This window comes from Capricornis sumatraensis, chromosome 5, assembly GCF_032405125.1.
Source record: "Capricornis sumatraensis isolate serow.1 chromosome 5, serow.2, whole genome shotgun sequence".
Lineage (NCBI taxonomy): Eukaryota > Metazoa > Chordata > Mammalia > Artiodactyla > Bovidae > Capricornis > Capricornis sumatraensis.
Window position 1 is genome coordinate 96,673,581 of NC_091073.1, and position 26,106 is coordinate 96,699,686.

General features: G+C 46.1%; 1 protein-coding gene across 1 annotated transcript in view; it reads left to right on the top strand.

The window, feature by feature from the left end:
- The window catches only part of SND1 (staphylococcal nuclease and tudor domain containing 1), a 422,890-nt gene that overhangs the window by 56,680 nt on the left and 340,104 nt on the right, over positions 1 to 26,106 (top strand). Inside the window, exon 10 of the mRNA XM_068972577.1 lies at positions 7,630 to 7,743. Within this exon, the coding sequence (XP_068828678.1) occupies positions 7,630 to 7,743 (114 nt within the window). The remainder of the gene's footprint in view (positions 1 to 7,629; positions 7,744 to 26,106) is intronic.

Sequence of the window (26,106 nt, forward strand, 5' to 3'; positions counted from 1 at the left end):
TATTTTCCATATTAGAGACTTACTTTAGATAGCTGGTAACCTTTAGTGGTCTCTCAAAGAACGAGGTATTCAACACTGGTTTAGGAGCAGGATGGGATTTAGGGTATCCATCTTGAAATCCAGGTGCTTCTTACATAGGGTTTAAACCAGTCCTAGTTTTGGACCTTATTTTCATTCCCTGTTGAGATCCCTGGTTTGATACTTTCTCACTCTTGGTGAGTAGGGGAAGTCTGCATTGTAAATCAGAAAGACTACTTTCTTTTCTCGCCACTAGCTCAGGATTTAGCTTTCGTGAGTCTGTAGAGCCAGTTACCACTCGCTCCTCTGCTTTCCAGCTTCCAAGTTTTGTTGCTATATTCGTCTCTGTCATTATCTTTGTCCTTTCGGGCTTTGGCAAACAACAAAACAAAACAAAATGAAAAACAGCCCCCCAAACCCTTTATTTTTGTGTAGAAGTATTTAGGGAGGGTAACAAAGTAAATATATGAACTTTCTTTATTGTTCTTTGTGTTCCATTGTAAGGCTGCATCATAATTTATTTAACTAGTCCCCAGTAGGTCATTATTCATGTCATTTATCACTTTTCCATTATTTAGAAAATAGAATAAATCTCTACCTAAGTCGCAGTTATTTCCTTGAGGAGTATTTTGGAGTATATTTGCCAAATAGCTCCCCAGGCATTGGTAACTAGTGTATATCCCATGTGTGTTCAGTTTCAAATATGTTGTTAGAGCAGAACTTGACCATAATAGTAAATATTTTAGTCTTTCTGGGCCATATAGTCTCTTTGCAACTCTACAATTTGCCACAGCTATTGGTAATGCATAATGAATTGGCGTGGCTGTGTTCCAATAAAGCTTTATTTATAAGAGTAAGTGATGGGCCCTTGGCCATCATTTGCCAAACCCTATTGTAGAACACAAGATGTCAGCATAAAATGTAAAAGGGAAGATGATTTCTTTTCCCAAGCTAGAACCCAGTGGCAGTTTTGTAGTCATTTTGCCTAATTTAAAATATTTGTTAATGACAAAACTACTCTTGCAAGGAAACCTAAAAAGGTCCTAAGGTGCCTTGGGCTTTCCTGAATATAGTCTGGCAGTCCTGCAAATTTTTGCTGAAGGATTCTGCTCTGAGGCTGCTGTGACCATAAGGCCTGAACAAATAGAGTGCCTGCTGAAGAGAGGACCACTGTCTCCTAGGTATTAATTTATTTCCTGGTAGCTCAGCTGGTAGAATCCGCCTGTAATGCAGGTGACCCTTGTTAGATTCCTGGTTCAAGAAGATCCCCTGGAGAAGGGACAGGCTACCCACTCCAGTATTCTTGGGCTTCTCTGGTGGCTCAGATGGTACAGAATCTGCCTACAATGCAGGAGACCTGGGTTCGTAATTTTACAGAAAATAGCTAAATAGCTAAAAAAGCCTGCTAAAGGTGACCTATGAACTCTAACTTTGTGCCCTGGGACCTTCTAGGTGACTTCTGGAACTGATGTAAAGCTGGAGATGGGAGTGTGGGCCAAGAGTCCCACTCCTGAGAAACTTGAAACTCAGCCAGGTGTTCTCTGGATACATGGGGAACTGCAAGACTGGCTTCCGTTCTCCTCCCCTTAAGGAAGGCAGTGCTAGGGAACGTTCTCCTTGTCTCTCCAGGTTAGCAGAGAGATGTGTTCACTTCACAGCGATTAGCTGAGCCTGCTTGAGACTTTTGTGCCTGTCGTGGCTTGCCAGTTTCCTGCTTGCCTTCCCTGTGGCGTTTTAGCTGATCTGTGCTGTTTGTAGCCATATGGTCCCTTGAGCACGTGGCTTGGCTTCCCTGTCCCTGCTGCTGGATGCTTGGGCCTTGCAGATTTCACAGACCTGAATAACACTTGGGGGTGGGGCGAAGGGGCTAAGTCTTCTCCCTGCTCAGCCTGGTTAGATAGAGGCGGCCAGCTTGGTTCTCTGTACCAGCTGATTGCTTAGCCAGCAGAGCCCTGAACTAGGTGCTTTGAGAAGATGCAAAAGAATGAGAAGTGGTTTCTGTCTCAGGGAGCTTACTCTCTGGGGCTTCATCTGGGAGAACCCTTAGTTAGCTGTGTGATACTGTTGACCGTGTCCAGTTTTGGAGGTCAGGTTATAAGCTGTCCATGGATGGGGCACTGGTACCTATTTGGTTTGGCCCTGCTGATTTTTTGCTGTGCAAAAATGTCATGGCTTTGTATGGAGTTCATTATCATGTCTTCACAGACGGTGGCTCAGTGGTAAAGAATCTGGCTATTAAAGCAGGAGATGCAGGAGACGTGGGTTTGATCCCTGGGTTGGGAAGATCCCCTGGAGGAGGAAATGGCAACCCACTCCAGTATTCTTGCCTGGAGAATCCCATGGAAAGAGGAGCCTGGCGGGCTACGGTCCACGGGGTTGTAAGGAGTCAGACACGACTGAGCAACTGAGCACGAGCAGGAAGATGGTTTTTAGGCAAGGATACTTAGTGTTTTTGTGTAGACTTTTGTATTCTTGTTTGGTAATATGGAGAGAACAAAAATGACTAGCTACTCCCTTGATCTTTGGTTACATGGCTTACAGATGAAAAAGAAGTTCTGGGGATGTTCTTTCTGGTTAGGAAGGTGGCCCCTCTTAAACCAAAAAGGGGTCAAGACTTGGTTTGTGGCTTAAATTAGCAAACTAACTTGCTGATAAGAAAATGGTTAATTTAGAAAAGATTTGTAAACATTTACCTACGTTTAAAATTAAGGCTTTTTTAGAACAGTTTTAGATTTACAGAAAAATTGGCAGATACTACGGAGAGGCCAGGAGTGCTGTGATTCATGGGGTCGCAAAGAGTTGGACACGACTGAACAACTGAACTGACTGACTGACTGAGTTCCTAGATTAGTGCCCCCCCCCCGCCCCGCTGCCTCCAGTTTCCCTTATTATTATCTGACAAGATTATGGCACATTGATTCTAAGTAGTTACCAGTATTGATATATTATCAACTGAAGTCTATACTTTAGTCAGATTTTCTTAGCTTTCCTCTGATGTCTGTTTTCTGTTCCAGAATCTCATCCTCAATAGCATGCTAAATTTAGTTGTCAGATCTTGTTAGGCTCCTCTTGGATTTGGTGGTTTCTCAGATTTTCTTTGCTTTTGATGACCTTGACAGTTACGAGGAGTGCAGGTCGGGTATTTTGTAGGCTGCTCCTCTATGGGAATTTGTCTGATGCCTGGCTTCCTTTTAAGTACCTATTAGGGCTTCCAGTTTGTTGGCTGGCGCTTAGGTGCCTAAGGGTATTGGCCTCAGCAGGTTGTGCTTCGTATCATGTGAGGATGCAGGGTGGTAGCTGGGGTTTTCTGGGGGCTGTGCGGTGAGCCATGGTCATCGCTGAGATGGGGTGGGGTGCTCCTGATGTCCCCCACTGCAGTGTGGCTTCACTAATGCTTCCAGGTTTAGCTTGGGGAGAACAGACCTGGCAGATGAAAGCTGGGGAAGCAGGAGAAGCAGCCGATGTCCTGAGTTAAGAGAGTAAGAAGGGTGTTTGGTGTCCCCTTTCCAGTGGCCCCATCAAGGGCACTCACAGGTGGTGCCTGTAGGAGCCCTGTTTGAGCTGCTGTTGCTTTTCTTTCTGTCTGGTACTGATAATTTCGGCAGCTTTGGGAGGACTGGTGTTTGTGTCTGGGACAGTTCTGAGGGTCTTTCTATATGTTCCATAGATGCTGCAGTGTTTTGAGAAGCTGAGCAGCAGCAGCCCTATGCATTCAGCACACAGCTCTTTAGATGGGCGCTGCAGATGGGGGGAATGTGGCAGGAGGCCAGGGTGACGGACGGATGTCCCCTGCCTCTGACAGTGCTCTGCCATTCTCCTGACCTGTGGCAGACCTTAGCCTGTGCTGCGTCATCATTAAGCCTCTCATTTTTCCTTTTATAGTTGGACTGTAAGAAATGCAGAGGGGATTGCGTTGAGGGCTTGCATCTCGAGTCCAGCTAGTGACCTTTTATTCTGTGTAGATTCTGCTCTTGGAGCATGTGGTCAGTAGGGGTGTGTGTGTGTTGACTCGAGGTCAGTAGTATGAGGAGGTGAACGATGATGTGGGCATACTTCAAATTGCCCTGGTGTAAAGCACCATCAGAAACATCACCATTATAATGTGGTCTGTGACGGTGCTGACAAGCAGGCTTTGGATGGTAATCCACTCTGCATTTTACTTATTGTACTCTGTGACTGTAACTACTGTTTGATTGCTTTTTCCATGTCTCTGCCCAGGAGCTGCTTGTTCTCCGGACAGTACAGTAATGGCATAATTCACCCCATAAGCCCCACTTCCATGCACACATGCACAGACAGGCACCCTCACCCCGCTTTTCCAGGAAGGCAGGCCTCGTTTAGCTGGCAGCGTCAGAGCACACAGTTCCTGAAGAGGAGGTTGCTAATCAGGGAGATGCCGAGCAGAGAGAGTCTGCTGCTGAGGCCTGAAATTTACAGCTCAGAGAAGCCGCTCGCTGCTGCTGCGGCTGCTAACACGTTATAAGGGGTGACGAATACCAGTAACTTGTCACCGGGGTATGCTTCAAGCCTCACATTCTGTAACCAGAGGGTGAAGGTGTGAGCGCTATGATACTTTCCCTGGTTTTATTTCTCTATGAGCATGACTAGGGTGTAGAGAATGTCTAGATATTTCTCATGTCTTAATCATACGAAGCTTCCCTATGTTTCCGGCAGTGGACACTTTAATAGGAGTTGGTTTTGCGGGGAGAGGAAGGTGCAGCTTGATCCATCATTGAGATTTTGGAAATCCCGCGATGTGTATGCAGTGGAGATGCCTGACAGTTACCGAGTCTGTTGGGCAGTGGTTGTGTACCTCCTCTGGAGGGAGGAGCAGTATTGATTCGCTGTACTAGCTATTGTGCTTGGTATGGCTTTATGGAACTTTTGGTTTGAAGGTGGGATAGCAGTATAGCTATGGATACCTTGTGGTCCCCTCCCCCACCTCCCTGTGCTTTTAATTTAGGGGTCCCTGAGCTCTGTGCCATGGACCGGTACCTCCTGTTGGATGAGCAGACATTATAATGGAAATAAAGTGTGCAATAAATGTAATGTGCTTGAATCATTCTGAAACCATACCCCCACTCTTGGTCTGTGGAAAAATTGTTTTCCATGAGACTGATCTTTGGCACTGAAAAAGTTGGGGACCTCTGCTTTAATCCATTTCATACACATGTGGGATTTCGAAGAATAGGGAAATCATTAGCTGAGGTCTTTCTCTTGTGGTCAGTTGGCCAAGCCCCTGCTGCTGTCTTTAGGGAGTGAGGGAGATTCCATTATGGCGGGCATTTTTACTTGGGCATTAATGTGTCTAGATGGTAATGGTAGCAGATATACTCTTTTTGTTTCAGTTACTGAATCCATATTCTTGGTTATATCTTCTTGGTTGTTTTTAGTTCTGCACTTAAAATGACTGGGCTGGTGTAAGGGGGTCTTTGTTTTGGAGGGTTCCAAGACCACCCCTACCATGTAATCATTCCTGACCTTGGCTTGGTCCTCATGTAACCACACATCATGCTTTTGATTACCCTTGGGCTTCACTGAGGTTTTCTGGCCAGGTGAGTTTTGAGGCTTTGGCTCTCTGGGCTTTAGTGTTAGTTAGCCTTTCTGTGTGGAGAAGGCAATGGTAATCCACTCCAGTACTCTTGCCTGGAATATCCCATGGGTGGAGGAGCCTGGTAAGCTGCAGTCCATGGGGTCGCTATGAGTCGGACACGACTGAGCGACTTCACTTTCACTTTTCACTTTGATGCATTGGAGAAGGAAATGGCAACCCACTCCAGTGTCCTTGCCTGGAGAATCCCAGGGATGGGGGAGCCTGGTGGGCTGCCGTCTCTGGGGTCGCACAGAGTCGGACATGACTGAAGCGACTTAGCAGCAGCCGCAGCAGCAGCCTTTGTGTGATTCTCAGCTCTAAGAAAAGGTTATAGCAGAATGGCTAGTTGTCTGAGCCTGGTTATTGCTCCATTCAAGTTTTGCAAGTTAATCTTACACCTAGCTAAAACTTGAAAATAATTACCCCTCTCCTAATCTATAGAGCTCTTTCTCAGACCCTTTACTATCCTTGTGGTCCCTAGCCTGTTTTTCTCTATACTGCTTCCATTACTAATGATGTGAAAACCCCAGGTTATCTTCCCATCCACCAGCAGTAGTCAGCCCTCCATGGATGTACAGCTTGATTCCAACTGTCATCTTTCTTTTTTCATTCATTCTGTTTGATGGTGCTTTCCTCCTGCTATTTCCTGTCATGTATAATTTCTCACTTGGTGTTTGCTTTTTTGCACCTTCTTCAGATTGTCCCTTAAGTCACTCTTTTTTTTTTTCTCCTGTGTGATTGGCTGATTCTCAGGAAAAGGTAGAGGCTAGCCATTTTGCAGAAATCTGCAAATAAATGGGTATATTCTGTTGTAAAAGGTTGTGAGCCTCCCAGGGAATAGTTAGTGAAGGCTCTTTTACTATTTTAGGATTTAGCAGTGTGACACCCACCACAGCGAAGGAGACTCTAGCTCCTTTTGTTTCATATAAAAGACGAGGGGACTTTTGCAAGTCTTCCCTCACGGTGGCAGCTGACCCTGTAGTTTGTTGAGCTGCCTGTTTGCTCCTGATGGGGTCTGACTGAAGGTGGGGGGAGTGGGTTTTGATTCGTCAGATGAAGTGCATGGTGACTGTGTTTTGTAGTCAGTAGCTTTCTTGTAGTGAAGTGTTACTTACAAAAAACCCCGAATGGCCTTGTAACAAAAAGTTCTGAATATAATTGGGTGAATTGTAGACTGCTGGCTGAATTATGAGGTCTGGTTATAACCCTGATGTAGTCTGAGTGTGGTTTTGAGGAAATTTTATTCTGTGCACATTGGTGGAGTGTTCTGATAACCTCCACAGAGGAATATTTGTGCTTTTGCTGTTGAATAAATATCCTCGAAAGCTTGGGAGTTAGTTACTAGCTGAGAGTGGGGTCCAGTGTTGCTGTTTTTGGGGTCCAAAATAGAGATGCCCATAGTAGTGCTCTGAAAAGGTGGCCTCCAGAGTAGTTGAAGTCATATCTTAGCAATCTAACGTTTCTGCCAGTGAGATCAACAACGGAGCATCTCCTTTCACATGCTGAGATGACAATACTTTTTGCCCTTCACTGCCTTTGATTTTTCTGCTCTGTGTTGGGGTGTCCTGTTTTGTTTTTTTCTCATCTAGTGCTGGTACCTCCTAATCCAGCCCTTGCCTCTTTTCCTAGAATCATGTTGTGATAGGCATTTTGATTTTAACTTAGAACCTGTTTCAAGGAAAATCTTCAGTAGCATGTAGAGACTAGATTTCCAGTTCTTAAGCTTTGTAATTCCCCACAAATCTTGGTCGGGGCAAAAGATAAAACAGCTTGGCCATCTTTCTGAGTGATACAGATCCTGCCTTGCTGAGAAATCATCATATCTCTCAGGTCTGCTAATAATAGGATAATTTCCTTCAACGTTGTTGTACCGTAAAGCATGATGTTGGATCTATCCCAGTGGCTGTTGGTCTCAGCCTTCTTCCTGTGATTGGTGTGCCTTGCTCCTTAGCACACGTGCTGTGGGATTTGGGCTGTTGAGGCACATTTCAGCATTTTCGCCTTCTTGCTGCCCACAGGTGATGCAGGTGCTCAATGCCGACGCCATTGTCGTGAAGCTGAACTCTGGGGACTACAAGACCATCCACCTGTCCAGCATCAGACCACCGAGACTGGAGGGGGAGAATACACAGGTGAGACGAGAGAAGCAGCAGCTCCTCTTTTCCGAAACCAAGAGGGAGGAGCTGGACGATCAGTTAGATGTGTTTCGTGTGTAGAAGAATGCGAACAAACCAATAGTGTAAATCACCGAAGTATTATTTCCTAGTATTTGCAGCCTAGCTGCCACTGGGCAAGTCTGTTTTCTCTTGAACCACACTCACTGCTCTCCTTCATTTTTGATGGAGCCCACTGGCATTCCTCGCTAAGGGGCTTGAGAGGAGTTAGGGTTGGTGTATGTTAGGTGGTGAATAAGTCTTGTTAACGAGATCTTATTCTCTGGAGATAAGGAGAGGAAGGGTCATGTCTCACGTGCATGATAGCAAGGCCTGTTCTGCTGATCATTTTGATTTGCTCTGTGTTTTTGTTCTAGGAAGAAATAAATCTTGGTGTATATATATATAGTCTGGGGTCACTTACTCATCTTTTCCAAGTAGCGACTAGAATTGTTAGTTGCATTGTTTTGTGCTGTTTGCTGGGTCTTCGGGCAGCAGGGGTGCTTGGCTAGCTAATGTGTACAATTTTTATATGTCAATTTGAGAAATTATGCTTAGGATGACAACCGTAGGCAGTTTTGTTTTAAATTTTGTGGTCACTTTCTTTCTGTTGTTACGACTTATAAGAGATTGGGGAAAGGGATTGTGGTTGAGTTTTTTTGTTTGTTAGGCTGTCTTAGTTTTGTAGACATCTTTTCCAGCCCCTGCTTTTGCCTCCTGATAGCTAAAGTGTGTAACTGTGTGGATCGGTTATAGAACTGGGTCCTCAGTGAGAGCCAGTGCCACAGGCAAATTAAACAGTGTGGTTGAACTTAGTGCCATGTGGTTTTTTAATGTATCCTTTTGTAGTTTTAGAGATGTGAGATTTGCTTTTCTGATGTTTTGCATGTACCAGTGTCTCGGTGCATTCGCGAGATGAAATTCAGACCCTGTTTTCATTTGTATGAGAGTTTATAGGCAGCCCATAAGAGTAAAATAAAAATATTGTGATTGTCTTTTGAATCAAATCATGCATAAGAAATCCATACAGGATGGATTCTTTGAATGTCTGGCCAATCAGTTCATCTCCACCCACCCCCATCCTCCCAGCCTTTCTTCCCCCATAGAGGAGGCATTTTAATGCAGCAAACAGTATTGTGGTAAGCTTGAGAATTTAAATGCACGAAAGCTTAGAAATGCCAAAATAAGGTTCTCTCAGTAACTGTAGCTCTGCCTCATTGCACAGAGTAAATATACATCTCCAATTTTATCAGTGTTGGGAGTAGTCCACACTTCTGCATCTGTGCCATGCAGTTGGAATTAAGGTTCCCACAGCAACCACAACTTTGGAATTCTTGAACGTTAATTTTTGTGCCTGCATCATCAGCCAAAGCATTATGTTAAAGCAGATTCAGGAGCTGAATTTTAAGCAGTTTTTAGGGTTGTGGGGGTGTTGCAGCAGGTTGATGGTGATAAACTACCGGTGAGAAGTTTATGTTTTTGGTAGAATCCTTTGTAACTTCTCAGGGGGTAATGGGTGGATTTCCCTTAGCGAGTGGACAACGGAAAATTGTTGGAATATATTTCCTAGTTTAGGCAGGGTCCTGTTTGTAAAATTTCTTGTTCTTTACCAAGGTAGGTTATTGCTTATTTCAAACTCCTCTTCATTCCTGAGATATTCCTCCATTTTAAGAAAGCTTTAAGTGAGGCTCAGCTTAAGAGTCAACATATGGCTTTTGAGTGAATTGAGGAATGAGTTCCCTTACTGGTTCATTAAATTCCTTTGGAAGATCTTAGTGAGGGTCACATAAGAGATGAATATAACCCCCTTTGAGTACAGTGATGGAGGTGCTGTGCGGAGCCCTGTTGTGGTGGGTGCTGGGGAAGTCTTCTGGGGAACAGCTTACTAGCCTCTTGAGTGCTCATGGATGAGAAGTAAGCAGGTGGGAGAAAGGGCCTCCTAGACCAGCACTGTCTAATAGATGCATAATGCAAGCCACAAATGTGAGCTCTGTGTGTTATTTAAAATTGTCTAGTAGCTCTGTTTTAAAGAACATTAATTTTAATGCAGCTTATTTGACCTACTATATCCAAAACAGTATCATTTCAACATTTAATGGATATAAAAAATTCATGAGATATTTAACTTTTATCTTTACGGTGTCTTAGAAATCTGGTGTATATTTTATACTTGGATCTCAGTTCATCCTAGCATATTTCTAGGGTTCAGAAGCCACAGGTGTGTAGTGACTATTGTATTGGACAGCACAGGTTGAGGGATTCTGATGAATAGGTTCATTGTCTTTGATCAGTTCTTTCCCACTTTGTACCAGGTGTTGTGCTGGGGATGCCATGGGGAATAAACCCTCCTAAAACTACTCTCATGGAACTTTACAGTCTAGTAGGGGACATACGCACATAAGTGCGTTTATGTTACGTGCTGTGGAAGAAAAGGTTAGCATTTATAGGAATGCATAATCTGGGAAGGCTTCTTAAGGCCTGAAGGCTGACTAGGAGTTAGCTAGGTAAAAAATGGAGAGAAGACAATTTCTGACCAAGACAGCAGCAATGACAAGAATCGGATGAGTTTGGTCCTAGGGAATGGGTGGCCACTGTGGATGATGCACGTGTGGTGTGATGCTCTGTGGTGCACAGGACAGGCAGGGCGGGTCACACATAGTCATGAAAAGAGACTGCGGGCCATGTGGTAAACTGCCGGCAGTTTTGTATGATTGGAATAGAGGATACTTAATGCCGGGGTAGGGGTGGGGGAAGTGGGGGAGTAAGAAATGGGTTTGAGAGTTAGGCATGGGCCACAGTTTGAAAACATCTATGCCATGGTTTTTAGATTTCTTTTGCCTTGAAGAATTTTAAGGGATGACACCTTTCAGATTTGAGTGTGCTTGTGTTGGTGGCTTGCATTTATAAAACATGAAAGTAACTTTGCATCTATAAAGGAAAATCATGCTAAGATGAAAACTGATCTGTAGCAAGGGGTTCTGGTTTTGTTTTCGGTAAAGCTTGCCTGGAGGCGAAGGGAGCAGCAAATGCAGGGTTGTGGGTGTGGCTCTAGCAGCCTCTACACTAGAGGAGTCAAGTTCTTGCCTTTCTACTTCCCCTGGAACTCTCACAGTGAGTGGAAGACCTAACTAATGCTTATGTTAGATTTACAGTATAGGTGTAGGAATAGGCGTCACCCAGGGATCCCAGCCAGGCTCTAACTATGTGTGTGCAATGACTAGGCAAGCAGGAGTCCCTTTGGAGTCCTTGGATTCCCTAGTGTTCCTTACTGTACTTTACTGTACAGTTTCTTTACTACAAGGGCAGTCCAATCAAGTGCTGAAGGTGTAGATGTCTGGACATCTGTGAGGCCATATCGTACCCTTATGCAAGTTCGAGAAGACCGTCCCTTGCTTCGGGCAGCCTCAGGTCAGGGCACACAGCTTGGCAAATAGAGTGGAGGCTGGATTTCAGCTCCCATTTTCCCTCTGTGCCCCTGGCCAGGTGCCCTCATTCACGGCACAGTGTGTACAAGATGATGTGGCTGTCCTAGTTAGAACAGCCCTGATGGACTCTCCGAAGAAAACGTCAAGGGTGTGTTTTGGGAACGGGAGGGTGGTCTCGTAGTTACAGAAACGAAGGGCATTGAATGAAACCCTTAGGAGATTGCCTTCTCTTGAAGTCTGCGACACTTTTGGGAGAGGGTGTCAGTGGCTTTGAAATGGAGAAAAAGTAACTTGGCAGCTTATGGTATTGGAGCTCGTTCTAAACAAAAGAGCAGAGTGGAGAAGGTGCAGGTGAGGGAGTGGGAAGAGGAGAGGCAGGGGCAAGTCTCTGCAAGCTGGAGCTTCCTCACGGGCAGGCGGGTGGCATGCAGCGACTCTGCTACGCACAGCCTCCTTCCTCCAGGCGCCCAGGTGACGGCCCAAGGGGGCCTGTCCTTCAGGTGACGATGGGGAGATGCTTCTAATGTTGATCTTCTCCATACCCTGAAAACTCACGTGGCATCAGCTCACACAGACCTTCTGAGACATCTCTATTGTGAAGATAGTAGTGCAAGTTGGATTTTCCTTTCTTTACACACAGAGACAAATTCATTTCTGTTACATTATACATGAAGGCAAGGAAGTTTTGCCCAAGGCTAGCTGTACTTCCACTCCCCCCTTTTGGTTACTTTCTAATTGCAGCCAGAGGAAGGGCTCTGGACAGAACTGCATGATCAAAGGAACTGCTTTCATTCTCTGCAGCTCCTTTCTAGTAGTACAGGGAATTCAGGAGTAGCCATGGCTCCCAGATTGTGGTTAGAGCTTGATTTGTTGCTAGAACATGTGACAGAGTTAGAAGCTAGAGAGTGTAGTGTCTCCCTGAGAAGGAGTACAGTGTCAGATGCTGTGGATTCTATTTCTGTGACACCAAAGTATTGGGTTATTTAGGGAAGATCCAGTGTTAGCTCTTTGGAGATGTAGCTCCTTCGGCTAAGATCCTGTTTGGACATCAGTTTGTGGTATTTCTGTGGACCTGAACATGTATTAGGATTTCTCTAAAGGTGAGGGGTGTGTGCGCTAAGTCACTCAGTTTTGTCCGACTCTTTGTGACTATGGATTTTAGCCTGCCAGGCTCCTTTGTCCATGGAATTCTCTAGGCAAGAATACTGGAGTGGGTTGCCATTTCCTCCTCCAGGGGATCTTCCCAACCCTAGGATCAAGGCCGCGTCTCTTGCATCTCCTGCGTCGGCAGATGGGTTCTTTGCCACTGCGCCACCTGGGAAGCCCTCGCTAAAGGTGTAGTCTGTGTTATCCAGTTGTTTGCCACAGAGATGCAAGTGCTTAATCTTGGAGAAAGGCTGTGGGTTTTCCGAGCTACTGCTTAAAGGAGATAACACATTGTGCAATCTCAGGACTTCCTAGAGAGCTTTTGGCTTTGATCTAAAGCTGGAAAACCTAGTGCTCTATTGCCCAGGGCTGCTGTGCGCTTTGTGTTACACTTGGAGTGTTAATGACAAAGGAAATACAGCCCCTGGGCATCCGATGAAGGGGCTGACTTGTTTCCCCATGGAGTCCAGTCATGCAGTGCTATTGTAGTGGGCAACGAGACACACACACACACACACACACACACACACACACACACACTCACTCACTCACTCACTCACTCACTCACTCACTCTGGAAAGTGGGGAAACCCTTCCCCCATCTCATGTGTGGTTTCATGCTTTCAACTTGTATTGGTTTCCATCACCCTTTCAGCCTCTTCCCTTGAACTAACTTACCGCGGAAGTGTTCTTTCACAGCAGGGCCTCTAAATATTCAGACCTGGGCACTGTAGGATGAGTTTTGTTAAAGCTGCAGTCTGCCTAGTCTCCCAGAGTCACTGCTGCCTGTTGGGGGTTTGTTTCCCAGGCCTGACCTCACTGGGTCTGCCCTGAAGACAGGTGACGGGAGACCAGAGCTGCAGGCAGGCACATTACTAGTGATGCCCTGCGATGCTTTAAGGGCATTTCCTCAGAGGCAGGTTGGTTGGGTGGTAATATTCCCTTTTGCAGAAACCCAGGGTGCTTTGCTATTTAAACACGATTAAAAGTGGTTTCTCAACCTATTCCCTTTAGTTTAGATTTCCGAAGGCTCAAGCTTTTCCTGGGACCCTAAAACAGATGATGCTGCCTCTGAGATGCATACCAACAGGAAGCTGTGGGACTAGTCCCTGCATGGAGCAGGGACAAACCAGTAAACTGGGATCTCAGTGTGTGACTGGGAGCATAAGGCAAACAGCAGGTTGGGGAGGGCCAGCCTGGCATTGAGCACCTTGGAGAAAAGCAGAAGCTCTTTGAAATGGACCTAGCATCTCACCGGTTTCTAATGGAGAGGTCTGGGGACTGCAGCACAGTGATCAAAAGACACAGAGTGTGTCTGAGCACCGGCAGAGGCATCCTGTGCCCGTTTCAGATTCGTTTATCTGAGTGTTTTTGAGAAGAACACTTGAAACTTCTTTGTTAGAGGACTCAAAAAAAAAAATTACTATTAGGAGACGATGGCTTGGTCTTAGCTCATCTATTTAAGATTCCAGGATGGATGTATGCTGTTGTTTTTTTAAAGATCAATACCTGTTGCTTGGCTGGAGTGGTCACTGGAGTCAAGACATTTCATATTTGAGTAGAGATATATAGATACACTATTTATTTTTATATTATATATATATATATATATATATATATTTGCATGCTTAGTCACTCAGTCGTGTCCGACTTTTTATGACCCTTTGGACTGTAGCCCACCAGGCTTCTCTGTCCAGGGGATTTTTCAGCAAGAATACTGGAGTGGGTTGCCATTTCCTACTTCAGGGGATCTTTCTGACCCAGGGACTGAACCCACGTCTCCTGTGTCTCCTGCATCACATTCAGATTCTTTACCCACTGAGCCACCAGGGAAGCCCCATGTATGTATTTCAGTTGAGTTCAGTCGCTCAGTCGTGTCCGACTCTTTGTGACCCAACGGACCGCAGCATGCCAGGCTTCCCTGTCCATCACCAACTCCTGGAGTTTACTCAAACTTGTATTTAGATAGAGCTATATCCAGAGTTTCCTAAAATGTACGTTCCACTGGTCTGTATAAGTGAATTATATCCTGGAGAAGACAACAAATGCCTATTTGCCTTTGATTTAGTTTTTTTCTCTCTATTACAAATTATATTTTCTTTTGTTCCTTGTAGTTAACGCATCCTCTTTCCCATGATCATGCCTCTCCCGGGCAAAAAATTTTGGGGGGAGTTTAACAGTCTCCTAGTGGATCTTGCTGGTTAATCCTTCCCCAAGCCATGTGCATTGATGTCTTTCAATCCATCTCTCTCTCTCTCTCTCTCTCTCTCTTCTCCCTTCATTTAATCATCACTACTACACACTTCCGTATTTTCAATTTATCTAAGTCGTCCCAGCACTGCTTTGTTCATATTTATTGCCTCTCTTCAGTCCTGTGAGCTGCGGTAATCTTCGCTTGTTTCCAGAGTTGACAGCCCCATCGTGTTTACTGTCCTGTGACCATTGAAAACAACTGCTGTGCTGAGGTAAACCTCGTTCTTGCCCTGGTTCTTGAAATCCTCTTTAGACCAGATATTTCCATACACAGTCCTTCCCTTTCTCTGTATCCTCCTCTTCTGATGGTTTCTGTCCCAGCCCACTTCCTGCTGTGATGCCTAAACTCCACTGTCGGCAGTAATGGTATGGTTTCCTTGGCTTCCTCTCCCCTCTATTTCCAAAGCTTGCAGAGTGCTGTGGCTACTGGAGGCTTTTAACAGATGTTTAAATCGACGTGTCTGCTGAGGCTGAAGACCTAATCCATACATTAGTTTTGAGTGGCATCATTTGTAGCACTCCCAAACCATCACTAATCTCCTCGACTGCTTCTGCTAGCCATGGCAACTTGGACCAGTGTATTGGTGTCGAAAGGCCCCCGGAGAGAGTTTTTGCAGTCGGTTTTTTCCTCCTTCCTAATTGGATTGCTTGTTTTGATGGTCACGTCACACATGGCTTGGTTTTCTGCAGGCACTTCCTCTTCCCCACTCCTGGTTTCAATCTAGTTGCCGCCATTGGGGTGACGAGCCCTGCCTCTCTCTGAGCAGTGGTTTTCCCCATAATGCTATTTCATTAGTGTGGGGCAGATTGGGTTCAGGCCACCAGAGGGGTTAATTTCAGGATTTTAAGTGTTTTGCAGATTGGTCCCCAACTGACTTTCTTTTAACACGTCTTCTCTTACTCAGGCTTTCCCAAATAATCCCTCTTTCATAGCAGTTCAGAGGTCTCGATTCATTGGAGTTTTGGCGTGCGCTTCCCCCTGAGGGCCGTCTTTTTCCTGTTGTCGACCTTGTTGGTTGTCAGATTATTTCTTTGCATGGAACTAATTTTAAAATCAATTAGAGAAGCTTTCCCTTCATCTTTCTCTCTTTATTTATGAGATACTGATTGCAGAGCTACCTACACTGTGTTTAGATAAATTACTTTTTTTTTTTTTTTCATAACATTTATATTCAAGGCAAGTTTAGTGCAGCCATCCAGTACCTTGCACTTCTGCAGGCCAAGGCTGGAGGTTTCATTCCTTGGTGGACTAATTAGCTTTGTACTGGGAAAATTGTGCTCAGTTCAAAAACCCCAAACGTTCCACTTCCTCATGTATTATAGGCACTGTGGACCTGGGAAATTATTTTGGTTAGTACAGTGTTTGTAATCGTAGAAGCTGAGTCTCAGATCCTGACCAGCATATGCCTGGTGTGGTCACAAGGTGGACTTTAGATGGATGGTGGCTTGTGGATGAAGCAGCATCAGGTCACGTCACTGCTGGGGAAAAGGCTTTTCAGAACCGAGATGAGAAGGGGAAGCTGAAGGACACAGATGCTTGCTTTCCACCCCCTGCAAATGACAGGTCTATTGCTTAGGCATATTTTTAATGTCACTTTTCATTTCAGTGCTCCCTTGAAATGCACAGCCAGTTTATGGGTTGTTCACATTTTATAGGCCTTCATCTCACTACCTCTTGTGATCCAAGCCTGTTTTTGACTGCATGTTGGTAGCAGCCTTGGCACAGCGCTGCTTCACCAGGAGGAGCTCCATTTGGATTAGCTGTGAAGACATCACAGAGACTTCGTGCTCCTTACTTTTTCACTTCTCTGCTAGAAGCCAGTGGATGTCATCTCCTTTATCCTCGTCTCATTGTATCGGGCCCTTCGTGAGGATAAACAGAAGCATCCCCTTTCTGGGGCGTCTGCTGAGTCTCTGTGTTCAGATGTCAGTCCAAGAATTTGGTTCCTTTTGCTGTCCTGCTGGTTCTGGCTAACCCACTGAAGGGATGCCTGAGCACACAAGCGAAAATAGCAGTAGTTTCCAGCTCACTCCCTGGCCCATAGTTTTTGATACTCACATGTTTGTGTAATGTCTCATTTCATTCTCACTGGCTCCTCATGGTTCATAATTGGGGCAGAATATACCGATACTGGCCTTTCTGAGTTGCCCGCTCTACACACTAAGATGTCTTCCCCTTCATTACTAGGGGGGCTGGTAGGAAGGCTTCGCTTTCCTTTTTTTTTTAAATGTGCTGTCGTATTCTGTGAGATGGTCTGGAAACAGGAGAAAGCCACATCCTTTCATACAGAACTGCCTTCAGCGTCTGCGTATGCAGCTGGAGGTGCTTGTTTTAGACAGCCTGCCCTGCAGAAGCTGTCGGTGGATATCTGCAGAGGGGCTGCTGGTGTGCCACGGGCCCAGGCTGGCTCCCTCAGGCCCTGGCTGGAGTGGAAACCTACGGGTGGGGGTGCGGATGTACCGCCCACCCTAGACTTGTTGGCCCCCCCTCCCTCTTAGTGCGGCCTCTGAAGGAGCGTGCTGTGTTCTGCATGGGATGGGTGGCAGCCAGCTCCCCTGGCTGGTTTGGCCATTGGGACAGCCAGGACTGTTAGGACAGTTTGTACCCTGGTGGCTCAGACTGTGAAGAATGCACCTGCAATGCAGGAGACCCAGGTTCCATCCCTGGGTCAGACCCAGGTCATCCCTGGAGAAAGGAATGGCAACCCACTCCGGTATTCTTGCCTGGAGAATTCTCTGCATAGGAGAGCCTGCCGGCCTACAGTCCGTGGGGTCACAAAGAGTCAGACATGACTGAGTGACTAACACTTTCATTCTATTCTTAACACTGTACTTTAAGAGGAGGGAGACTTGACATTCACTCAAAGCAACTTATTTTATTTATTTCTTATTTCTTATAAAGCACAAAGAAGTCATCTCAGCCCTTTGCTAGTAAACTAACAGCTCAGCGTTTTCTTCCAGAAAACATCTGGGTTCCTCCCTGGGCTTGATCACGCTCTGCCTCAGTTCCCAAGATCCTCTGCCATGCCTGCCTCTTTGCTCTTAAGCCTTTTGGCTTCACCTCTTCTTCCCTCACCCACTTCCAACCCTCTTCTCGTGGAGGAGTGAATGCTTCATTCAGTCTGGATGCTCCTGTTTGCAAACCGAGTTAACGGTTACTCCGGAGGTGCTTGGACTCTATAGTATCAGCGTTCCGGAAAATGTAAGCTTCTCAGTTGAGAAGCCATAAGGTAGCTTCTCTCTGGGCCCCTGGTTATTATTAGGTATTCATAAAATCCCACAGGGGGAGAATGGTCATTGGGACTCTATTTGAGAGAAATGTCTCCATCCTAAAAGATAGAGTCCCAGGGTACCTAGGGTACCTGAGGTAGTAAATGGGACTTGACAAACTGAAAATTCAGTGCAATCAAATCCTACAGCCTTTCATCTCTCACCCTCATCGCCCAGGGAGAAATGAATTCCCAGGGCAGAAGCTGATAGTGTTGAATATCTCTGTCTTGGACTATAATTGAATGTGCGCAAGTGGGAACACGCTCTCTCCTTGCTCCTGTGGCCACTCTGGAGACTGGTAGCCTGTTTTTCGGTGTCTCTCCCCCTCTACTCCCCTCCCCAACCCCCCACCCCTTCCCCAATACACTATCTCCCTCTCTCCCTCACAACAGGGTCCTCAAAAGTTTTAATGCAAGCTGGTGCCCTTTCTTTTGTTTGCTTTTGTGTTTTGACTTGGAAGTATTTCTGCAGGTATCTAAATGGTGAGAGTATAGATTTGTGCTCCTGCTAGTCTAGTTTTCCTTTGGATTTCTGTCATTTCCCCTACCACCCCTGGAGCTCAGAGAGGGAGTTTGTAAACTTTTTTTAAAAGATATATTTGACTGTGCCAAGTCCTGATTGTGGTGCTTGGACTCTCTAGTTGTGGCACTCCCGGGCATGTGGGCTCACCAGCTGTGGTGTGTGGCCTTAGTTGCTGTGCAGTGTTTGGGATCTTAGTTCCCCCCTGACCAGGCGCTGAACCCGCATCCCTGCTCTGCAAGGCAGATCCTTAACCACTGGACCACCAGGGAAATAGGCTTTGATTTGCATGATGAAGTCACTCCAGGCACAGGCATCTTGGTCATTCTCTTACCGTTACTCACGCCTTCTAAGGAGCTCCTGGTTGTCCCTTGTATCGCCCTCGCCCTGAATGTTGCTCTGAAATCCTGCGGGCGGGGTTTCGGATGCTGTGTGAACTGGCAGGGCATCCTCATTTACGCTGTATGGAGTTGAAGTTCACTGTCACCCTTTGGCTGTCTTGCTTTGGGTTCAGCTGGAAGGAGCGGCATCTGTCACCTGAATTCACGACTTAAAATGTGAACAACCAGACAGACTTGCCCTGCTTTTCTCGGATAACCACATTTAAGCTGCTTAGTCACTGTAATTTTAGGTTCTAGAAAACTTCATTGATACAATTGAAAGCAGGCCAATATCCCTCTGCTCCCAGAATTTACATAATTTATATCTTTGTTGGTCAGTTCTCTAAATAGATAGATGGTAGGTACTGATAGGAAGTAGGCACAGTCGAGTCTGCTTTTAAATGAGTGCTTGAGGCTGTGCGGGGTGCCTGCAGCAGGGCAGGAAAACATCCTTCTGACTTCCTTGTATTAAAAAGTTATTCATGATACTTGTTAAAGAACAGTAAGGCACCCTCTATCCAGCACAGTTGTGATAGGTATAGGGACCACTCCAGCGGGGTTTTGCAGTAGAAAAGTGAGATTGGGCCCTGAATGCCACAAGAAGGGTGGACGTTTATAATCAAGGCAAAGAGTGGGGCTGGGGGATGGTGGAGGGTGAGAAACCCAATCAGATCTCCAGGGTGATCAGATCTCAAAGGTGGGGAAATCTGGCTAAAGTTGGATTGTTGTTAAAATAGGACAATACAGGGGTGAACGCAGTGCCAGAAGGCAGGGTCCAGTTGAGAAGAGAGCTCAGAGGAACCTGAGTAATGTTTGGTCAAGGAGAGGATGGCATTTGTGGTGTCAGGTTTCAGCCTTAAAAGAAGGTTTCAAAAGCCCTTTAGAGGCCGTGGTTCACTTCTGGGGTGCCTGTGGGAGGAAGCAGGCCTCAGACAATGGAGCTTCAAGAGACTTTTCCCAGCAGCTTTCTCATTCCCTCTTCCGCTGTTGTCTTGACCTTGCCCTCTTTCCAGCTTGGTCCTCGTTGTTACTTTGGTTGTCTTTGTCTTTGGTGGTGGTCAGGATCATAAGAGGAAGCCAGGACCTAAGAAAGGCGTTTCCCCTTTTCTCCTTTCATGTTCAGTCCACACTGAAGTTACAACCTGCTCAGTTACAACCTCCTGCCATGGCTAATTCGGGGATGTAGAGCCCCTCATGGTAGTAGAGGTAACTGAGCTCAGTGCAGCAGGCGACCTGAGGGTATAAAATCTGAGGAAGCAGCTTTTGACTCGCCCACCCTCATGCTTGTATACCTTTAAGTGTTATGGTGATGCTTAAGTGAGTTGGAGTTCAGAAGTCGAGGAGGAGGGACTCATTGCTATTTCTAGCTTCTGTTTAACCTTGGTCCGCTTCTTCCACCTCTGCCCCATTCCCTGCTAGGAGAATGATGTTCATATGTGTGGTTCAAAGGTATCCCCTGATAGGAAGTTCTACAAGGGCAAATCATTTGGCTGTTAACTGTTAAATTCACTGCAAATATGGCTGCCAATGTTATTGCCTCTCATTTGCTACAGATGAGCTCTGGCCTTCTGGGTTTGCACAGGACTGCTCTGAGGACAAAGATTAAGTGGCTCTCTGTTAATGCTGTATCTTTTAATTGAACAGCCGACTTGCAGTGTGAATAGGGGTTTGCCACAGCCCTTCTCTTTCTGGTTTCCCTTCCTTCCCTCTCCCTCCAAGGCCTGGCTCAGAGGCAGAGGCATGTACCCTGCCGGTTCTCACATGAAATTCAGGCTTTAACCCCAGAGTCAAGGCTAGATCAGTTTTCTCTACAGTGTAGTTTATAAGCTACCTGTGTTCAAATCTCTGTGGTTGGAGCCAGGAATGTTCATTTTGCACAATTGCCAGGTGTTCCTGTTGTATTTTAGTTTGACACTAGTGTTCTAGATTGTTGCTCCTAGCAGGGACAAAGTGGGGGTTTACTTTTCCAGGATTTTGGTCTCTGACAGTACCATTTTTCTTCCCGGAGCCAGACTTAGTTTGTAATATCTCTGTTGTTTTCCGGGTGAGCTTTTCTCCCCCCAGGTCTCAGAGCCAGCTGTGAACCAGATGTATCCCTTCTTAGCTTAGAACATCTCCTGAGGATTTCAGTGAAAGGAGATATGAGAGTTCCGCCTGATGAAATTTGTCTGCCTCAGAGGATGGAGCTCCCTGGGGAACAGGGAGTCTCTTAGGGTCTATGATGTACCCTTTGAGCTGATGTTTAGTTGCAGGGGGGCCTGTTGATGATTTCTGGGTGACCTTCATGGTAAAAAGCAAAGAGGTTTATGAAGTGGTGCCCTGTTAGAGCTGGATTCACACCTTATGTAAGGTGGAGGAAAGGGTGCCGGATAAAGAGTGTGCTTGCCTTCAACATGTGTAAGCAGCACGCAAACGAATGGGAGGAGATCCAGGTGTTTCCTGGCGCATACGGCAGAGTCAGGAGCTTGCTCACTGTTGAGGACGCAGCCATCACAAGATCCTGAAGAGCCTTCTGGATAGAGACAGGCGCACGTTCAGTGTAGGGTTATGACAACTCTGTGTTAAGGCTGAGGAGGAGGCAAGCTCATTCCTGTTTTAAGGTCTTAGGGAAGGTCGTCTGCTCAGCTCAGCTTCTGTTTAGGGCTCTGCTCTGAGTTTTTCACATTGAGAAGTGCTATCTGTTAGACAGGTTAATTGATTCACACTAAAAGAACTCAGAGATGTGGTCTGAAAGTCACTTTGTGGATATATTCTTTCATGATACAAAGTCCAAATGCCAAGAAGACTGGAAGGTTCTTATGAGCCCAGGTCTTTTCTCTCTCGTATGGAAGTCTGTTTATTGTCCACAGAATTGGAAGTGCAGGGGTTTGCTGCACTGAGGATCCTGAGGAAGGCTCGGGTGCCCTGGGTGCCCGCATGGCCCAGGCAGAGTGTGGGGCGCAGGGCCTGTGCTAGCTCCACCCCACCCCTGTGAGAGAGACAAGGAGACAGAAGCTTGGGAAGATTTGAGAACTGGTTCAAGGTGCCTTCTCCAGTAAGCGGAGGAACCAGAATCCCAACTGAGATCTGTTTTACTTGTCTTCACGTGTACCTCTTGGACTTTCATATTGGCCGGACAAGTTGGTGACCCTCTCCCTTAAGTTGGGTGAACTTCCCTCCAAACTCTAGTTTTTTTCAGAATTTCTGCCAGCTACCAGAAGCTGCAACTGATTGTCTTTGCAACGCAAGTTTTCTTATTTCAACTTATTTTTACCAATGAAAGTGTTTTCCTGCAACTGTTTTGGAAGTACTGTAATGGATATCAAGAGAGATTTGAATTTACATTTCTGCTGAGTGTTTAACATCAGAAAAGTGGGTGAACCGTGTCCCCTTAATGTTTTTGTCTTCTATATGGAGTTTTCGTGGCAGTAATTCCACTATTTGAGAAGAGTCAGGCCAACTCCATGAAGAGATTGGATTCTCCCTTTTTAATAAAGGATATCAGTACTTGTCAGCTTTGTACAGGTTTCTGAGCCCTTTGAGCCTCTGCTTCTGGATTTTGCATTGTATGTGCTCAGTCATGTCCAACTTTTTGCAACCCTCCATAGACTGTAGCCTGCCAGGCTCCTTTGTCCATGGAATTTTGCAGGCAAGAATGCTTGAGTTGGTTGCCATTAGGGTATCATCCCCACCCAAGAATTGAACTTGTGTCTGTTGCGTCTCTTGCATTGGCAGCCAGATTATTTACCCCTGCGCCACCTGGGAAGCCCCTCTCTTCCCCCCGCCACACACCCCCCCAGCAACTGGATACTTGATTATTTTCACACCGTAACCCCATTAGATGGCTTAAGTTTCTGATTTCATTTTTACATACATTCCCTACCGTAGACATTTTTTTCCCTTGTTATAAATGAAACATACTCAATAAGTTTTGGACAATTTTGAGAGAAGAAAATATAAATTATATCTCACCATCAGGAGGCAACATCACCACTGTTAATATCTCAGAACCTTCTTAGCTGCTTCTGTGTTCATGTTTTGTAGCGGAGCACTTCCCCTGGCCTTTAGATAATTTTCTAAAACATGATTTTTAGTGGCTGTGCTGTTTTAAAGAATACGGATCTACCGTAATTTACCATTTTCCACCAATTTTGTGAGGATAAGTTGTTTCTGATCTTTACAGTTATTCTTATTCATAAAAAAGAAGGTTTGCTTGGAGTAGAAAGCAGGAAAAGGTCCATTCAGAGCTGAGGCTGCTCTTGGGCGGGTTTTGCTGTAACACAGTGCAGGAAATTCCCACTGCAGATGAGCTCCCAGAGGGGCTGATATTTCACCCTGTTGGCAGGAGGCTCTCTAATCACCTAATTCCTTAACTGTTTGTGTTATTTAGAAGCAGGCTGTGGTCCAGGCCCTTTGTGTCTTGTTGCCAGAATGGTTCCCTCCCTACCCCACCAGCAACTGAACTTGCTGCTTCTGAAATAAAGCGTGGAATAGATGGTAAATCTTCTCCCGGGGACCACCGCTCTTTTCTGTTGCCCTGGCTGGGACATGGGGAGACACTTTAATGGGAACACAAAGGCTCCCGTGGCAGCTTTGTGAGCGCTGCTGGCAGTGTTTATTTGTTTCGTCCCATGTGCTGCTCTGTCAGTGACTTCCTTCCACCGTGCATGCCCTTGTGCACATTTGCACAATTACATTGTAGGTTATTACACTGCAGCCTATTGTGATAAAAACGATTATATGTATAGGAAGCAGTTATATTTAACTAAGCTACAGCAGCATCGCTGACCAGTGGATATTATACTATTGCTAATTTAAAGCAGTATTACCAATGCTGCCGGGCTTCTCAGGTGGCGCTAGTTGTAAAGAAACTGCCTACCAATGCAGGAGACGTGGGTTCTATCCCTGGGTTGGGGAGATCCCCTGGAGGAGGGCATGGCAACCCACTCTAGTATTCTTGCCTGGAGAATCCCACGGACAGAGGAGCCTGGTGGGTGAGAGCCCATGGGGTCACAAAGAGCTGGACACGACTGAAGTGACTTACCACACAGGCGGCAACGCCGCCACCCTGAGGAGGGTGCTGCTCCTTCAGGGTTCCAGGAAAGGAGACACATGCAGCTTCTCCGCTGTTCCGCTGTCTCTGTGTGAAACCTCAGCACTGGCTACAGAGTCTTGTCTGATCTCAAGAAGTGGTGTGTTTGCAGAGAGGTCAGGCTCAAATCGCTGAGGTAATGAGCTACAGCCAGCATCTCAAATACACTCTCAGGCAAAAGGTAGCCATTGTCACCCAGGCCCAGGTGTGCTGGGTGCTCTCTATGTCCTGGCCCTCAGCACCTGAGCTGTTGCATTCTTTGAAAGTGAAAGTGAAGTCGCTCAGTCGTGTCCAACTCTTTGCTACCCTGTGGCCTGTAGCCTGCCAGGCTTCTTGGTCCGTGGGATTTTCCAGGCAAGAATACTGGAGTGGATTACCATTTCCTTCTCTAGGAGATCTTCCCGACCCAGGAATTGAACTTGCGTCTCCAGTGTTGTAGGCAGACGCTTTACTGTCTGAGCCACCAGGGAAGTTGCATTCTTTACCTGGTCAGAAACTCTGATTTGGTGCCTTGGGTGCATCAAGTGTATAATGCAGTGACCCAGAAGTTACTTCACATGGTTAACATCGTATAATCAGAAGACAGTTCCTCTCAATTGTTCAAATGCACTTTTATTGCATTTTTTTTGTGTGTGTGTGTTTTCTCTGAGGATCAGTACTTGCTATGGGCAGGTTTCTCCCCCACCCTCAAATCCCTGCCCCAAGACTGGTTACTCCCAGGGGGTCCTCTCGGCCAGGCACAGAACAGTTGTGATCACATAGAGCTGTTTCTTTCAGGATCAGTTACTTGTCTGACCATCAGCAGAGGTCAGAGGACCCCAAATTAAAGTTGCATCTATTTACTATTTGCTGTTTATTTATTTTTTCTTCACATCTCTCCATCCTTTCGAGATGATAAGTCCTGGTCCAGGGAACAGAGGAGACCAGGGGAGGATGGAGGGATGAGAGCTGAGTTGCCAGTCTGTCAGAGGTATCCTGTATAACACATGCTCCTCCCTCTTCCTTCCTCCACTTGATAAACTTTCTCCCTGCTCCCCTCGAGCTCTGGAGGGCTGCCACAAGAACTGGTAGAGGGCTTTGGAAGGACACTTCCAGGCTTAGTTGTGTCTGTGCGCAGGAAGTGTGAGTGGAGAGATTTTAATTTGTGCACAGGTGTGTCGCTTGGAGTGACATTGGCTCCCCCTGGTTTGATGCTGATGAACCTGAGAGCGGTGGGTTTGTGGTGAAATGAGGCTGCAGTCTCTTTCTGAAGGGAAAGAACAGGCCAGGCTGGTGATCATTTGTGATACGGTGTCATGTGTGTGGGTTCCTCCCTGTGGTCCTGAAGAAGAAATGAGTATACTGGCCATTTGAAAAAGTAATTTTAGCTCATAGACTCCTTGTCTCACTTGAGTAACTTCTGGAAAGTATAATATTTTTCCCAAATCCCATTAAATGTTAGGCACTCTTTCTATATTCCCTTTACTGTCCTTTAACTGATTAGCAAAATATTTATGTGAACCCAGAAGGCTGATTTATTTATTTTATTGTCTTTTTTAATAACCTGCTTCTCCCCAGTGCTGGGTGCTTTCTGAGGGCCAGACAACCGCCATGATTTCTTTGGTAATAATCATCTGCCGGCTTCTGGCCTGCACCGCCAAGGGACAGCTTTGAGCTCTTCTGATTTAATGAAGCCTCTAGCTGTCCCTCCCCCTGGGTAGGTGGTAATAAATCCACCCAAAATGCCCCCTCCAAAGGCCAGTAACTCATTGAGTGTATATAGCTGATCAGTGGATAAGACTTAGCATCCTGACCCCATCCCCCAACCCCCAATCCCAGAAGGACCATGGAAGAGATGTAGAAATGAAAATGCGATGTAGCAAATTGGACCCAGACCTCTTGCTCTGGGGGCTTTTCTTGTCTGAGGCGTGAGAGTTTCTGTTATGATTAATTTCCTGGCCAAGGTGTTCTGGAAATTCCTCAGCACCTGCCTCTGCCTGGGTAATTGCTGATAATCATGGTCTCTGAGATGCTGCTCTGATAGGAGATGACAGATCTTGGTTCGAAGTCCTGAAATCACCGTGGTGAAAAGATTGGTGAGGAGAGAGCCTCTGGGTGGGGAGACACCCTTCTCATGTACACGTACACCCTCCCTCCTACCCCTACCCACAACCCCCAGTATTTGCTAGTCGGTAGCACATCAGCAGCTTTTGGCAGATCCCTCTTTGTTGAGCCAGTGTTCAGGTTGCTCTCCATAATTAAATTCCTTTTGTTGCCTGCAAGCACAGATCTTAGGTGTT